General features: G+C 36.0%; 1 protein-coding gene across 1 annotated transcript; it reads right to left on the reverse strand.

Annotated features, from left to right (window-relative positions):
- Positions 1-618: 618 nt before the first annotated feature.
- On the reverse strand, positions 619-14,279 carry CCDC179 (coiled-coil domain containing 179). Its single transcript, XM_017891464.1, has 4 exons — positions 14,164-14,279; positions 13,226-13,270; positions 11,373-11,477; positions 619-826 (listed from the first exon to the last, which is right to left on the reverse strand). Exons 1-4 carry the CDS (start codon positions 14,206-14,208, stop codon positions 815-817), a joined length of 207 nt encoding a protein of 68 aa, XP_017746953.1. The 5' UTR covers positions 14,209-14,279; the 3' UTR covers positions 619-814.
- Positions 14,280-17,310: the final 3,031 nt, after the last annotated feature.

Raw genomic sequence — 17,310 nt, forward strand, 5'->3', positions numbered from 1 at the left:
TTACACTATGGCTTATCCTGCAATAGCAACACAATAATATGGATTAGTTATAATAACAGTCTCCTAGGACTGTTTAAAGTATTTAAACATTTTGTGGCCGGGCGCGGTGGCTCAAGCCTGTAATCCCAGCACTTTGGGAGGCTGAGACGGGCGGATCACGAGGTCAGAAGATCGAGACCATCCTGGCTAACACGGTGAAACCCCGTCTCTACTAAAAAAATACAAAAAACTAGCCGGGCGAGGTGGTGGGCGCCTGTAGTCCCAGCTACTCTGGAGGCTGAGGCAGGAGAATGGCGTAAACCCAGGAGGCGGAGCTTGCAGTGAGCTGAGATCCGGCCACTGCACTCCAGCCTGGGCGACAGAGCGAGACTCCGTCTCAAAAAAAAAAAAAAAAAAAAAAAAAAACATTTTGTTTAAACGTAAGCCATTATAAATATACATCAGAGGAAATCTGGTGTTCTATTACTAAACCATACTTCTAAACATCTAAATATGTCATAAAACATTTGCAAAAATTTAAACATGATAATATTTTTCAAAAGCCTACCTACACATATCATTATTATTTGTTGAAAAGCAGCACATTTCAAGTTTACCACAGGGAAAAAAAAAACATGTTAGTGAGATATGGTATTTAATAAAATTCTAGAGCATGTAGCTTGGATATTATATACTTGTACTGCGTTTATTTTCCTGAAATGGTGGAGTATTACATTTGTTTTTCAGATGATCAATTCATGATATGTCACTTGATGTTCACAATCCACACATTTTGATCTGGAGCATGGTTTCCTTCAAATAGACTCCTGCTTTCTCAAGATGACCACTAGACAAGATTTAAAATACACAAAGAATAAGGAATGTAATTAAAATTTATATAAGGAAAGATTATATATATTATAAATGATTTGGAAATGGTCTCAGGGAAAAACTATTTCATACAAGAAGTATTGTAAAAAATAATCCTTAATAGCTAGGAATGCTATTTTAAACTAAAATAAGGTCACATTCAGATAGAAGCCAGATACAAAAAACATCAACATCAAATAAATCATATTTGAAGATGGATATGATATAGAACAATCCTCTGTAATTCATACAACAAATACTGCAAGCAGAATTTGTAGAAACCGAGGATATCAGTTATGAGAAAGGTCAAAGTCATTTCTATACATAATAGATGTGATAGAGATGTTAATATAAAGCTTTTATTTTCCAAGTCTTATGTTCTGTGAGTCACTAACGCAGCATATCTTAGGCATCTGTTGAGTGTGTTTATGTTTTAAAATGACCCAGAATAAAGTCAGCAGCAGGGACAAATAAAAGACAAGAAAAATGAAAAAATTGTCTACATCAGTATTGGCAGAAGTTTAACCTTAAAATAATATTTAAGGATAATTTTAACATTCATAAGTACTTAACAATATAATTTTTAAAAGGTTTTATTATGTAAACATTGTCCGGGCGTGGTGGCTTACACCTGTAATCCCCACACTTTGGGAGGCTGAGACAGGTAGATTACTTGAGGTCAGGAGTTTGAGACCAGCCCGGCCAACATGGTGAAATCCCATCTCCACTAAAATACAAAATTAGCTGGGCATGGTGGCACGCGCCTGTAATCCCAGCTACTCGGGAGGCTGAGGCAGGAGAATTGCTTGAGCTCGGGAGGTGGAAGTTGTAGTGAGCAGAGGTTGTGCCACTACATTCCAGCCTGGCCAACAGAGCAAGACTTTGTCTCAAAAGAAAAAAAAAAAAAAAAGAAGTTTAGCAGATAAAACTAAAACAAAATATTTTTTCAAACTTCTTTTAACAACTGTGTTCTAACTTCATCACATATCCTCTGTTCTACTGGGAGGCACAACTTATTTGCCAAATAAAGTACTTATTTTTAGGAATTCAGGCCTTTATTTTGTCCCAAAACATTTAAATTGTACAAAACTATTATCGCATTTTTTCTTAAAGATCGATTTAAGCAGAAAAAAAGGAGAAGAGGGCAATAGTAGGGATACTGCTTATAACAAAGCAAACTGCAAAATGTATAAGATGAAAAGATAAAATGAGAAGAATCAACAAAGATTAAAGCAGTGTTACTCTGCAGTATGGTTTCTGGTGTGTCATATTCATTATCACTTTGAGACAAGATAAATCAAGAAATTGAGAGTAAACATTTATATTCATTTGTAACAATTTGATACTATGATGACATTATGAGTGATTATATATGTTAAAAATTATCAATCCACAATGATTTGAAAATTAAAATGAAATTAAGCAAAGCAAAATTAAACTGTTTTTGACCACATTTGAGAAGCACTGAATGCCTGAGCTTAAATAGGATATACACACATCTTGGTCAATATATAGAAGAAAAACTAGAATAGGGTTTTCACAGTAACTTCTTGTTATTACCCTTCTCTGAAAAGTGAAGAGAAGCCTGTTAGCATAGTGTGTATTTTGGACCTTTGAGCTCCTCAGTGTTCTTTCTTGGAAGGAAGGTGTACTTTCTCTTTTACGAGTTGTCAGAGCTTTTATAAATGCCCAATACCATCAGTAAAAAGTATCTGGATGTTCTGAAGACAATTCCAGAATTTTTGTATTAATAGAGATGAAAACATAAGTACCAGAGTGAACTTAGGATTTTCATATTTAATATATCTTATTTCGTATATTCTTATTTGTTTGTGAATCATTTTAGTTGTCTCTGAAATCTCAAACGAGTTGGTGGGATGGATGGTATAGAACAGTTTTGTGGACATTTCTTTAAAAAGCATCTGGCACTTCAAGAAAAAAAGGGAGAGCTTTCTTTCAGTTTATAGCAACTTATTTCAATTTTTTGGGGGGAACAGGTGGTTTTGGTTATATTCACAAGATTTTTAGTGGTGATTTCTGAGATTTTGCTGTACTCATCAACAGACCAATATACACGATATTGGTTTATATAAAGACTATACATTGGGTATAGTCTTTTAGCCCTCACTTTCCTCCCTTCCTTCCCCGTGTGTCCCTAAAGTCCATTATATCATTCTTATGCCTTCGTGACCTCATGGCTTAGCTCCCACTTGTAGGTGAGAATGAGGCAGCTACGTTGTCTGGGGTAAATACCCAGGGTTCACTGTCTCGTGCCAAGAAAATTTAGGACATGGACACACATGAGGAATTTAGGAGTGGAGGTTTAATAGGAGGAAGAAAGAGACCAGAAAATAGCTCTCTCTCTAGTGAGAGAGAGGAGATTCCTGAGAGGAAAGACTGGCCAGTGGTAGAAGCCACAGATTTTATAGTCAGGTTTGAGGAGGCATCTGATTTATATAGGGCTCACAGATTGGTTCAATCAGGTATGATGTTTACACAGCATACAGGGAAGGCTGGCTACCTCACCCTAATCTTATTAGGCAGATGAATTTTCCCCTTGACCATTGACATCTTCTCTGCTTCTTATTATACATGTAGCTGGCAGAGAAGGGAAGATGGAGCTATCATTTTGAATATGATTGGCACAATGGCCAGCATCTATGTCTGCAGCTCGATTTTATAGCCTGCCCTTTGTTAGAAGGAAAATGATTTGGGGCTGCTTTTCATTAAAAGGAAAACCTTAACAAGGACTTCCATACCCTCACTATCTGCCTAAGTAATTTCTTCTTAACTCCTATATCAAGAATACATAATATTTTATTTTCCATTCCTGAATTTCTTCACTTAGAATAATGGTCTGCAACTTCATCCAGGTTGCTGCAAATGCCATTATTTTGTTCCATTTTATGGCTGTTCCATTTTATCTATATACCAGATTTTCTTTATCCACTGGTTGTTTGATGTGCATTTAGGCTTGTTCCACATTTTTGCAATTGCAAACTGCACTTCTATAAACACGCCTGTGTAAGTGCCTTTTTGATATAAAGACGTATTTTCCTCTGGGTAGATACCCAGTAGTGGGATTGCTGGATCAAATGGTAGTTCTAATTTTAGTTAAAACGGGAGTTTTGAAATTAAAACCTTAGATGGTTTGTTAAGGGCCAAGTCATGGAAGAAAAAATGATTGATGATACTAGATACTGAAATGACAAAGGGATAGAAAGAGTGACCAATAACTGTGTGTAAATGAATCAAGAGGTACTTGGTTCAGAAATGGTGGCAATTGTCTTGCACTATAGAAAGGTAGATTCAGGAATAATTCTCTTTTCTTTCCCATATCTCAAATTATTATACTTTATACTAAGAGATAACTTGGAAGATGAAAATATATGTTGCATAGGCATATTTTAATGCTTAAAAGAGAGACACAGATTATGGAGTTGGGGTTATAAACACTGGTGTATCAGCAAGGAAAGAGATTTGTTGATATTTAAGGCAAAACACTAACTGTGTATAGTTGATGGTCCTGGGTTTCTGTATGGCAATGTATAAGTTCCATTCATTATGCAAAAACAAATGGAAAACAAAGCCAATGGGTTGAACTTTTACTCATAGTATGCATTTTCTCCAAAATCTCAGAGAGGAGGAAATTACAGAAAGAGAATCCTCACAGTCTAAAAAAGGAAGGAAAGTACTTTCTTCCATGCTAATGGTACCTCTATTCTCTTCAGGGCAGCAAGGAAGTCAGTTTAATTTTTCACGTCTTCAGATAAATTTATTTGCAGCTAGGGGTGGCCAGTAAACCAATTTTCATCAAAGAGATTTAAGTGGAGCTTTCATAAAGAGCTTGTTCCTTCCATCCTTACAATAAGAAAAAGGCAGAACAAACTGAAAAGCAATTAATCTTGTTATATTCAGCAGAGAAGTGAGGCCACAGGGCAAACTACTGCCCTGAAAACCAGAGAGACAGACAAGTGGATGTGGAGAATCAGAGCTTGCCAGGAACAGAAGCCTTCTGCTAAGGCCAATACCAGTGGGAACATGTCAACTTTATTTGATGAATGGCTGGAGGTTCAGTATGCATGAGCTTAAATTCAAAGCTCTGGGTGTAGACAGGACAGTCTTAAGGAAGCTTCCATAGTTTCCTAAATTTTACCTCCAGGAGCCTCACTAGATCTCACTGTAAAGATCAGAGAACAATCTTTTTTTGCTTCTAGTAGTGAAAGGGGAAAAGTAATCATTTAAAAATACCTCAGAGCTCTCCTTTCTCTTTACCAGAGCATGCTCTCAAGAGAAACTATTTTAGCAGAGCCTAAATAAATTGGGTTTTACCAAATTCTAAGTGACTTAGGGGAAAGGAAATATACAACTCCTGTTCCCTATAGCTTTCCTATCTCACCTAATGGAGAAAATAGCAAAGAAGAAGTTGTGAAATTTACATCCGAGGGATAGGAAACTGCTCTTGCAGTGAAAAATTATGACAGTAAAGACTTCTGATCTAACCAACTCCATCTTGCCTTTCACCTCCCAACTGCCCTTGGTTATTCCAGGGCATGGACAAAGCTAACTATAGGAGAAATTTAGTTTACAGTTTCATAATAGCCCTTCCCCAAAACTAAACCACCTTTGTAAAACTAATGAAAGGCCACAAGGTTAGAAGGATGAGAGTGGCCTGAATTCTGCTAAGATGCAGGCATAGTCAAATGATTACCACCCATTATTCTGGAGGTCACAAGATTTGCAACTTCCCCTATTCACTATTGTAGAAACTAGGATTGACCTTTTGACATGTCTTTTTAGGCTTTTGCATTTCTGATGACTAGGCAGCCTGATATGGACCCAAGACTCTTAGCTCAACTAGTCTTGTGGTCCCCACCCAGAAGTGGACTCATCTCATGAGGGGGCATTTTCTATACCCCTGTGATTTCATTCCCAACCAACCAAGAGCCCGTTCCCATAGGCCCCTGCCCATAAAACTATCCTTGAAAAAGCTTAGCCTCCAAATTTTCAGAGAGGCTGATTTGAGTAATAGTAAAGCTCTAGTTTCCTGTTTAGCTGGTTCCATGTGTATTAAACACTTTCTCTATTGCAATTCCCCTGTCTTGATAAACTGACTCTATCTGGGTAGTTTGCAAAATGAGCCCATTGGGCAGTTATAGATACAGACTCACTTAAAGACTGAATCCTAATCATAAACTATGGAACTCTTCTTCACCTACAACTTACCAACACAACAATTAGTCTTCTATATATATCAGAGGATTCCAGCTTTAAAAAATTACAAGCTTCAGATATTATTTAAGAAAGAGTCCCTAGCAAGACCAAAAATAAGGAGGAAGACAAAACTGAATCAGGAGAAATTTTACCCTCTGATATCACAGCTGCCAGTAAACAGAAAATGCAGCCTAAATATTAGTCAGATAAGCATAAAACCTGCACTACAGGCTTATCTTTCTTAGTTTCTGTTACCCAATACATCGTGTCCAAATTTCAATAAAAATGATGGGACACACTAAAGGGCAGAAACAATCTGAAGTGAAAAAGTAAGCATCAATCAGATCCAGACTCAGATAATAGCAGATATTTTAGAGCTATCAGACTAGGAACATACAATAATTATGACAAATATGCTAAGTTCTAATAGAAAAGTGGACATGATGCAAGAAAAGATGGGCAATATAAGGCAAAATGGAAAATCTAAGAAGAAATCAAACTAACACTAAAAGTCTAAAATATTTTAATGGAGATGAAGCATGACATTGATAGGCTCATTAATAGGCTGAACTCAGAGGAAAAAAAAATAATTAGCTTAAAGATATGTAAATAGAAACGTTCCAAACTAACAATAAAGAGAAAAAAGTATAAAAAAAGGAATACATTATTAAAAAACTGAGCAAAATTACAAAAGTATAAATATACACAATTGGAGAAAAAGAAGGAAGAAGGAGAGGAAGAGGAAGAAGAAGAAACAAGAAGGAAGAAAAAAGGAAGGAAGGAAGAGAAGGAGGAGAAGCAATAAATATTGACATAAAAATAGATGAGAACCTTCTAAAGTTAATGATAGACAACAAACCACAGATCCAGAAAATTCATAAGACACAAAGCAGGATAAACACCAGATAAATGTCTACATCTAGAGACATATGATATTTAAACTGCCAAAAAATCAGACAAAAATGAAATCTTGAAAGAAGCTGGGGAAAAGTGGTAGGATAACTTACATAAATAGGAACATGAATAACAACAATTACATAGGATTTCTTTACAGAAGTCATGCAAGTAATAAGACAATGGAGTAAGATATTTAAAGTGTTCAAAGAAAAAGAGCAGAAACCCAGGATTCCGTATCATGTGCAAGTATCCTTCCAGAGTGAAAGAGAACTAAAGACTTCCTCAGACAAACAAAAATGGAAGGAATATTTGTTACTAGTAGACTTGCCCACACAGAGATAGTTAAGAAATTTTCAGAGAAAAGGAAAATGTTGTAAGTCAGAAACTTGGACGTACATAAAGAAAGGAAGAACATTAGAAATGAAATAAAAAAAAGAAGGTAAAATAAAATATTTTATCTGTCTTATTCTAACTGATCTAGGTAATAATTTGTTCAAAATAATAATTGCAACAATGTATGTGTTTTTTATATTTTACGGAGAAGTGAATGACAATAATGTTATGAAGAATAAGAAAAGGGGAATGGGAATACTGTGTCATAAGGTAACCGCATTACCCATAAAGTCGAATAGTGTTATCTGAAAGTGAACTTGAACAAATTATAAATGTATAGTTCAAATGCAAAGGAAACTACAGAAAAAGTTAAAAAATAGCCAGGCGCGGTGGCTCAAACCTGTAATCCCAGCACTTTGGGAGGCCGAGATGGGCGGATCACGAGGTCAGGAGATCGAGACCATCCTGGCTAATACGGTGAAACCCCGTCTCTACTAAAAAAATACAAAAAACTAGCAGGGCGTAGTGCCGGGCACCTGTAGTCCCAGCTACTCGGGAGGCTGAGGCAGGAGAATGGCGTAAACCCGGGGGGCGGAGCTTGCAGTGAGCTGAGATCCGGCCACTGCACTCCAGCCTGGGCAACAGAGGGAGACTCTGTCTCAAAATAAATAAATAAATAAATAAATAAAAATAAAAAAATAAAATAAAACAAGTATAATTGAGATGCTAAGACAGGAGAGAATATTGAATAATATAAATTGCTCAAAACTAGAGAATGCAGAAGAAGAATGGAAAAATAAAAGACATAAATGAAAGAAAAAACATCCACAACTAAAAGACAGTAACAGATAAGGCACATACTAACTCAACTATATCAATAATCACTTCAGATGTCAATGATCTTAAAGACAAACACTGTCAGGGTAAATAAAAATACAATACACAACTGTATGTTGTTTACAAGAAACTCACTTTAAGTATAAGGGCAGATAGAGTCAAAGGGATGGAGAAAGATATACCTTGCTAACAATAATCAAAAGAAAGCTGAAGTAGCATTATTAATTTCAGACAAACCAGACTTCTGAGCAAGACAATTGTCAATGATAAAGAGGGGCATTACATAGTAATAACGAGGTAAAATTACATAGTAATCCTTAATGTGTTTGTGCCTAACAACAGAACGTCAAAATATGTGAGGCAAAAACTGATAAAAGTGCACGAAGAAATAAACACATCTGCTATTATAGCTGGAAATGTCAATTCCTTCTAACAGTAATTGACAGATCTAGCAGGCAGAAAATCTGTAAGAATATGTTTGAACTGAACAGCACCATCAGTCAGTTGGATTTAATTGACATTAATAGTTACTTTATTTAATAACAGCAGAATACACATTTTTCTCAAGATACATGGAACGTTCACCAAGACAGATCACATTCAATGTTACTAAAATATACATTAACAAATTTCAAAGGATAGAAATCATACAAAGCGTGTTCTCAGACCACAATGGAGTTAAACTAGAAACCAATAGCAAGAAAGATAACTGGAAAATCCTCAAATATTTGGAAATTAAGAATATACTTATAACTAGCACATGGATCAATGAAGAGGTTTCAAAAGAAATTTAGACTATTCTGAACAAAATGAAAATGAAAATATGATTTATTAAAATTTATGGGATATAGTGAAAGTGATGCTTAGAGAAATTTTATAGCATTAATATATTAGAAAAGAAGTAGATCTATACTCAATAGTCTAAGATTTCACCTTAGGAAACCAGAAGAAGAAGAACAAATTAAACCCAAAGTAAGCAGTAGAAAAGACGTAAAAACTAGAGCAGAAATCTATGAAATTGAAAACAGAATAAAATAGAGAAAATTAATGAAACCAAAATATAATTCTTTGAAAATATTAGTAAAATTGATAAACTTTTGCCAGACTAACCAAAGAAGACACAAATTACTAACATTATAAATAAAAGAGAGCCCATAACTGCCAATCCCATGAACATTAAAAGAATAATAAAAGAATATAACCAACAGCTCTATGCTCATAAACTTGAAAACTTAGGTAAAACTGACTAAATCTAAAAAGGATTCAATCTACTAAAATTCATACGAGACACAGATAATCTAGATAGGATTATGATATATTTAAAAAAATTAATAATTACCAATCTTTCAAAATAGAAAATACTAGACCCAGATGGTTTCACTGATTAATTCTACCAAATATGTAAAACAGACACTTTACTAATTCTTTGCAATATCTTGCAGAAAATAGAAGCAGAGGTAATACATCTTGACTCATTCTGTGAGGCTAGCATTATCCTAATACCAAAACCAGAAAAATATATTAAAAGAAAGGAAAATGATAGACAAATATCTCTCATGAACATAGATGTAAAAATTCTCAACAGAATGTTAGCAAATTGATCCAAACGTGTAAAAATAACTATACACAATCTGAGACTTATCCCAAGAATGTAAGGCTGTTTCAGCATCTAAAAATTATGTAATGAAAATCATCATATCAAAAGTCTAAAGGAGAAAAGTCATATGATCATATCAACAATGCATAATGAGAATTTGACAAAATCCAATACCAATTTATGATAAAAGTTCTCAGTAGTAGGTGTAGAGAGGGATGTCTTTCACTTAATAAGGAACATCTCTAAAATACCTACACCTAACATTATAGTTACTGGCAAGAAACCAGATATTTTTTCAGTTAACATTAGGAAAAAGGCAAAAATGTACCTTCTCACTTCTGTTCAACATCATAATGGAAGACATAGCTAATACAGTAAGACAAGAAAAGGAAATAAATGTTATACCATTTGAGAAGAAAGAAATAAATTGTTCCATGTCTTCCTTCACAGATGACCTGTCTAAGTAGAAAATCCCAAAGAATCAACAATAGCAATAAAAAACAACCAAAAAAACTCTTGGAAGTAATAAACAATTATAGTAAGGTTACAGGATGTAAGTTTAATACAGAAAATTCAATTGATTTCCTTTATGCCAACAATGAACAGTTTGAATGCAAAGTGAAAAACAGCCTGCCATTTAAATTAGCAACAAAAAATGAAATACTTAGGCATAAATCCAAGAAAATATGTATAAAATCTGGATCAGGAAAATTATAAAACTCAGGTAAAAAAATGATCTAAATAAATAGGAGAAATTCTATGTTAATTTATAGGAAGACTGAATGTTGTTTAAGATATCAGTTATTTCCAAACTGATCCTTTGGATCCAGCACAATCCCAATAAAAATTATAGCAAGTTACTTTGTAGATTTCACCAAACTGATTCTAAATTTTATATTGAAAGGGAAAAGTTCCAGAATAGCCAACACAACATTGAGGGAGAAGAACAGAAGAGGACTGACACTACCTGATTTCTAGACTTACTGTAAATCTATAGTTTTCAAGACAGTATGGCATTGGTGAAAAGCAGGATTCAATGAAACAGAATAGGGGACTCAGAAATAAACCCACACAAATATATAGTCAATAAACCTTTGATATGGAAGCAAAGGCAATACAATAGAGAAAAGATAGTCTTTTCAACAAATGGTACTAGAACTTGATATCTACATGAAAATGATAATGATAATAATCTGGGCACTGACACCTTTCATTAACATTAACTCGCTATGGATCATAGACCTAAATTTAACGTATACAACTGCAAAACTTCTAGGAGATAATACATAAGAGAACTAATGTGACCTTAAATTTGGCAATAAATTTTCAGATATATAGCCAAAAGATTTAAGTGATTAACTTTATGTAGTCATCTAACATATGGCAAAACAAGAACTGGAGTCCAAAATAACCTGGTTTCAAAGATAATCCTCTTTTCATTAAACCATATCACCTCCAGGAGATGACTACAAAGGATATTTAAATAATAGATGAGAATTTGATTATAAGACTTTTAAGACTGAAATTACAAATTTCTCAAAGAGAAAGGGAAAAACAAAATTTATAGTGGATATTACATGAATTAAAATGAGGATGTCAGTTGCATTTAATGATCTGTTAATTTTAGTGAAACCTCTATACTTACTAGGAGTCCTGGTTCTGGAATAGGAGAAGGCCTTGCAAACCTTTTATTCAATCTTCTCTTCTCTTTCTTTAGGTTTTGCATATTCTGAATACGTTTATTTGCAAGCTTTAAAAAAATTAAAATGAAAGAAAAATCATACTTTTTTGTAACATATAAAGATAACATGCTGATTATATTTTTGGTTTGTGTCAATAAAAAAGGTAAACGCCACCACTGCAAACGGTTTACATAACTACATAGAAATAGGGGGAAAAATCCCTTTTGTTCAAATGTGTGGTTCATAGGTGAAGAAAACCACATTGGAGCATCAGTAGAGTTTTCAAATAGACTATTCTTGATTCTCATCTTACCACTGTGTACATTTAAATAGATCCAGACACATAGATTAGTGTGTTTACTTTTACTTTAAACATAATGTTATTAAAGACACCTAGGGAATTTTCTCTACGGAAGCAAGAAAACAATTATTCACTCCTTTGAAATGTTGCATGACACACATAGATTTTTATGCCACCATTGTATGGAATCTACAGTAGCAGAGACCTAGGAGATCAAACTAGAATTCTTTGAAGATAATGAAATACAGTAATAGAATAAAAAGGATATGAATAACAATAACTTTTTTATCCACTTCCAATGAAGTATAAATTGGTACAATTGCTTTGAAAACAAACTTTTAAAAAAATCCACTGCTAATGGAGTATAAACTTGAACAATTGCTTTGAAAACAATGTGACACTACTTTCTAACAATAGAAAATTTGCTTTCCCTATGATTTAACCATTGCATTCCTGCCTAAATAATCAAATGGCATTCTTGTGCATGGGGAAAGAAGCCGTGTACTAGAATGTTTGCAGTAGTACTATTCATTTTAGGAAAATGTAAAAATAACACAATGTCCATAAACAAGAGAAAGGATTAATGAACTGTGTTATGTTCCATGACAAAATATTGAACAGCAGGGAAAGTAAAGAAACTATATACAGCAATATAGACAAATCTTAGGAAATAATATTGAGAAGAAAGAGTAAATCATACACTAAATTTTGCGTGATCTTATGTTTATAAAGTTCAAAACCAAGCAAAAGCAAATAATGCACTCATAGAGGCACGTATGTAACAAACTATGAAAGAAAAGGAAGAGATTGATGTAACTAAAATTCCAGATGGTGGTTACCTCTGGGAGAGATCTTAGGAGGTGGAATAGAAAAGCATTCCCTAGGCCGGGCGCGGTGGCTCAAGCCTGTAATCCCAGCACTTTGGGAGGCCGAGACGGGCGGATCACGAGGTCGGGAGATCGAGACCATCCTGGCTAACACGATGAAACCCCGTCTCTACTAAAAAAATACAAAATCTAGCCGGGCGAGGTGGCGGGCGCCTGTAGTCCCAGCTACTCCGGGGCTGAGGCAGGAGAATGGCCTAACCCCGGGAGGCGGAGCTTGCAGTGAGCTGAGATCCGGCCACTGCACTCCAGCCCGGGCTACAGAGCGAGACTCCGTCTCAAAAAAAAAAATAAAGAAAGAAAGAAAAAAAAAAAGCATTCCCTAGCTGGATTCAGAAATACCGAATATCTTAATCCTTAAATGGGAGACATATTATAGTTTATAAATTGTATCTGCCACATATGTTTTTGTATATGTATCAAATGTTACATGAAAAAATAACATAAGTCATTTACTTTACTCTAGTTAAGACCCATTCCAATAGTAGTCGTGAGATCCCAGAGTCCCAAGAAATATACCGAAGTGTCTACTTAATACAAGTTCTATTATGTTAGGGACAACTACATAAAGGAACAAGTTACATGCACAATGTTTAAACAACCAGAACCTAGTTCTTTATTTAAACATTACCTGCCGCTCAGTGACTTCTGAAGGATGATGTTGTCTTGGTCCTTCCTATATAATATGCAAAATTAAAACACATTGACACACAAAAAAGTCATTAAAAAATAGTAAATTAGTTATTATAACAGTAAGCCTATGCTACTTTTACATTTATGTATTATATGAATCATTTCGACTATAAGAGGCAGGTTAAAAAAAAAAAGAAAAAAGAAAAAAAGGCAGGTTCAGAATTAAAACATCTAAGATAAAAATTGTGGTGGAAGATGGAGGCAGTATTATGATAAAAAGAACCAACTGTGAGCCACCTTACAGATAAAAGGCAGAATATGAGAAATAAGAAAACAGTTATTTAGGAGGGAAAGAATGTACGAGAAATAGAAAAATGCATGTTTCTGCTTGTACAGGGCTTCAGCGGTGCCATTGAACAATCTAGTCTTCAATCTGGTTTCAAAGCCTAGGAATAATTGGTGATGTATTGAGATCGTGTGGTTTTCTGAAGCACAGGGAGCTTGGCTGTTAGTGAGATTCTCATCACTTCCTCTTTTCTTGATTGTACCTTAAATACCTCTTCCTTCACTCATTTTCATCCAATCTTTTAACCAGAAGACCCAAGAGAAATCTGTTCCACATCTGACAATTGAGAACTTTATCCTGCTCCCTACTTCTGTAATTTCCACTCCATCTCCTAGGGCAGGTCAATGGGTCAGTCAATATACAGTTGATGCACCTGACCTCTAAGCACACAGTAGGTGGAGCTTTTTCTTGTTTCAGGGGGGTCCAGCAGTCAGGACGTAGTCTGTCTACATCACCTGGAATTTCCCAACCCCAACCACCAAACCACATTTGCAAGAGCTAGAAGTACCATGGGCAAGGCCACAGTGACCTGGAGCTCAAGGCACAGGACAGAGTAGCAGAGGTGAGGTTATAGATCCCAGCAGACTCACAGGGCTGACTTGGGAAGGCTCGATGTCCCAGCAGTACAGGCACATGCCGTGGAACCTTAGGGCGCCCCCTCACGCCTACTGCCTGTCCTGGACCAAGTGATTATGGGGTCCAACACTCACAGCCTTCAAACCCTGCCCCCACCCAGTTCCATCACAATTCTCTTTATTCTCCTCTCTGCTATGGGCCCCGCCCTTTCCCCAGTTGTATTCCAGTCCAGTGCAGGGAAGGCAAGGCCTCAAGTTGTCTGCAGTGTCTTTGAATTATGGAAGTCAGTTTACCATAATTCCCTATATTCTATCCATCTTCCTCAGAAAATTGAAGAATACCAATTTCCCACCTTTTCTACCGTTCATTTCTCTAGTCTCTCTCTTTATAAAGCCCCTTTTATTTGTTAACATACCTAACTTAGTCTCCATGTTCTGTTACTTCAGACTATCTATTGTTAGGGTTCTCTCAATTCCACCACCTCATTGTTGTTCCTTCACAGCGTCTAGTTGGGTTGACGCAACTGTCTGCCTTCATCCCATCCATCTATACCAGGTGAAGCGAGGAGAAGCTTGAAGATGGTTGGAATACATATTTGTGACCCTTAATTTATTTATTGTTTATTTAATTTTTCTCTTTTTTTTTTTTTTTTTTTTTTTGCCGAGTCTCTCTCTGTCGCCCAGGCTGGAGTGCAGTGCCAGGATCTTAGCTCACCTCCGCCTCCAGGGTTCAAGCAATTCTCCCATTTCAGCCTCCCGAGTAGCTGGGACTACAGGCGCACGCCACAATGCCTGGCTAATTTTATTTATTTATTTTTTTTGTATTTTTAGTAGAGACAGGGTTTTACCATATTGGTCAGGCTGTTCTCAAACTCCTGACCTCAGGTGATCTGCCCGTCTCAGCCTCCCTTACAGGCGTGAGCTACCACGCCTGGCCGTGACCCCCAATTTAAACTGGGTCCTCGATGCTGCTTAACACTTTTATGTTGCACCAGGTCTTTTTGTGCTCTGCATTATTCCCTTCAAATAGTCTTCTATTAAAATCTCTGAATCTGCCATCACTCAGGCACTTCCAGCGGAAGTGGGACAATCCGTGCTTCACACTCTGATGCTGGTGAACACATATAGACCTTACTATGCACAGCACTGTTATATGAATTTATATGTGTTAACTGATCAATTCTTTAGACCACTCAAGGTGGGTAAGTGCATGATTATAATCACTGGGAAACAAGGCACTAGCATGTTAAATTGCTTTCTCAAGGTTATGCTGTTAAGAGGGTGAACTGCATTGTAAATCCAGGGTTGGCCCTTAGACCATGTGCTCCTAATTGTGTGCTGTGCTACCATTGCTTTTGAAGCCCTCACTGGGGTTACATCAGTACTACCTAAAAGCGTATAACCTTGTCAATATGCACATTATCCTTTTCCATGTAACCTTGTTGAAATGGGGAAAAAAAAATGGCATCCCTTCTCTTGTCTCAAATAAATCCATCCATTTGCATTTCCATGCCGTTTCCCTCCTAGGAGCCTCCTCAGATCTAGCTCTGCAGATTGTTTCTTTCCTTGTTAACTTCTCTATATTGCCTCTTTCCTTTAAACATTTCATTACTATATGTTCAAATCTCCCCCTCTCCAAACTAATAAAGGAAACTCCTTAGAACAACAACCAATTGTATCTATTGCCCATCCCCTCTATATAAAGTAAATATTCCTGAGAGTGGTCTGTACCTCTGCCTCTTCTTTATGTTCAGTGTAATGTTTGGCTCACTGTTTCAACTCCCACTGTTCCACTGGGGCTTGTCTCAAAATGGTTAATCAAATGATCTTTCTCCTGAATTCAATGGACACTTTCTGCCATATGACTTTTGTATCATGTTAGAAACTGCTGAAAAATCTCTCTGATGAGCTAGGCTTAGAAAAATTAAACAGTTTTGCGCAACTGTAATGTTCAAAACCATTACCCATGCCCTTCTTGAAACGCTCCCCTCTGGGAGCAATAAGTTGTAGAAAAATTGTATAAACTTCCCCATTATCACAAACCAGGAAATTGACTTGACACACTATTTAAAATGTTTTGAATGCTACTATTACTTATTTTGTCAGGTCCTATGCATACAAAATGAAAAAATTATTGCCCTCAAAGGCAGTCAGATAGATTAGCAAAAACAAAAAGGTAGAACAATATACAGTGAGCTTCAATAATAACACATGTTGTGTTGCACGGACATTTGGGAGCCCCTAATGCTCTCTGAAGATGGGCCCAAATAGCCTTCTCAGTGGAGTAGAGTAGCCAGAGTTTGCCAGGTAGCTAAAGAAAGAGCATTTCTGACAGAGGTGCAGCATGTCCAAACGGCAGTGGGTACAGATAAGTAACATGAGTTTGATGAATATGTAACTATTGTCATCAAGTTTTACTCGTGATGTCTCACTGCTTTTCCTCCTAACATATTTTGTACGGAAAAAAATCAAAAGGGTTAGCAGGCATCAGGAACTGTAAGACTGAATGAAGAATATTCCAGAGTCACACGTCTGAGACTTATTAGGAAGTTGGTAGTGGAACCCATAAGAGCCCAAATCCTATTGTAACTACTTGAAAACTCTTGTGACCCTGGCCAATTCATTATCATGCATGATCCTCAATTACTTTCTCTATATCTATAAAATGAGAGTGGTCATATCCAACAATATAGAGTTGTTATAATCATTATAAATAATATAAATAAGGCATTGGATCCAATACTTGTTAGGTAGTGGTTATTGATCATATTAGTTATGATTATATTTTACTATGGATTACACTGTAAGATCATCCAAATGAAAAGAACCTTAGATATCATTCAGCCCAGTCTCCCGCTGAATTGCCATTAAATGATGATATTGTCAAGGGAGTTGCCACTAAATGAAGATACTGCCTTCCCTTGGCAATATCTGCATTTAGTGGCAATTCAGCTTGTTTTGATTAAATCAATGATCAAAAATTCAATTTTTTGACACCTCTAATTACTGAAACCTTCTCACCTACATTGATTTGAAATATGTTACTCTATTATCCTAGTTATATTCTCAAAGTCCTCACTCAATAAATTCATTTTTTTCTACGTGATGACAGGGCTGAGGAAGAGGCTGGGATGGTCAGAGTTTGAAAGTTTGGAGGAGCAG

This window comes from Rhinopithecus bieti, unplaced genomic scaffold (genome assembly GCF_001698545.2).
Source record: "Rhinopithecus bieti isolate Rb0 unplaced genomic scaffold, ASM169854v2 scaffold_21441, whole genome shotgun sequence".
Classification (NCBI taxonomy): domain Eukaryota; kingdom Metazoa; phylum Chordata; class Mammalia; order Primates; family Cercopithecidae; genus Rhinopithecus; species Rhinopithecus bieti.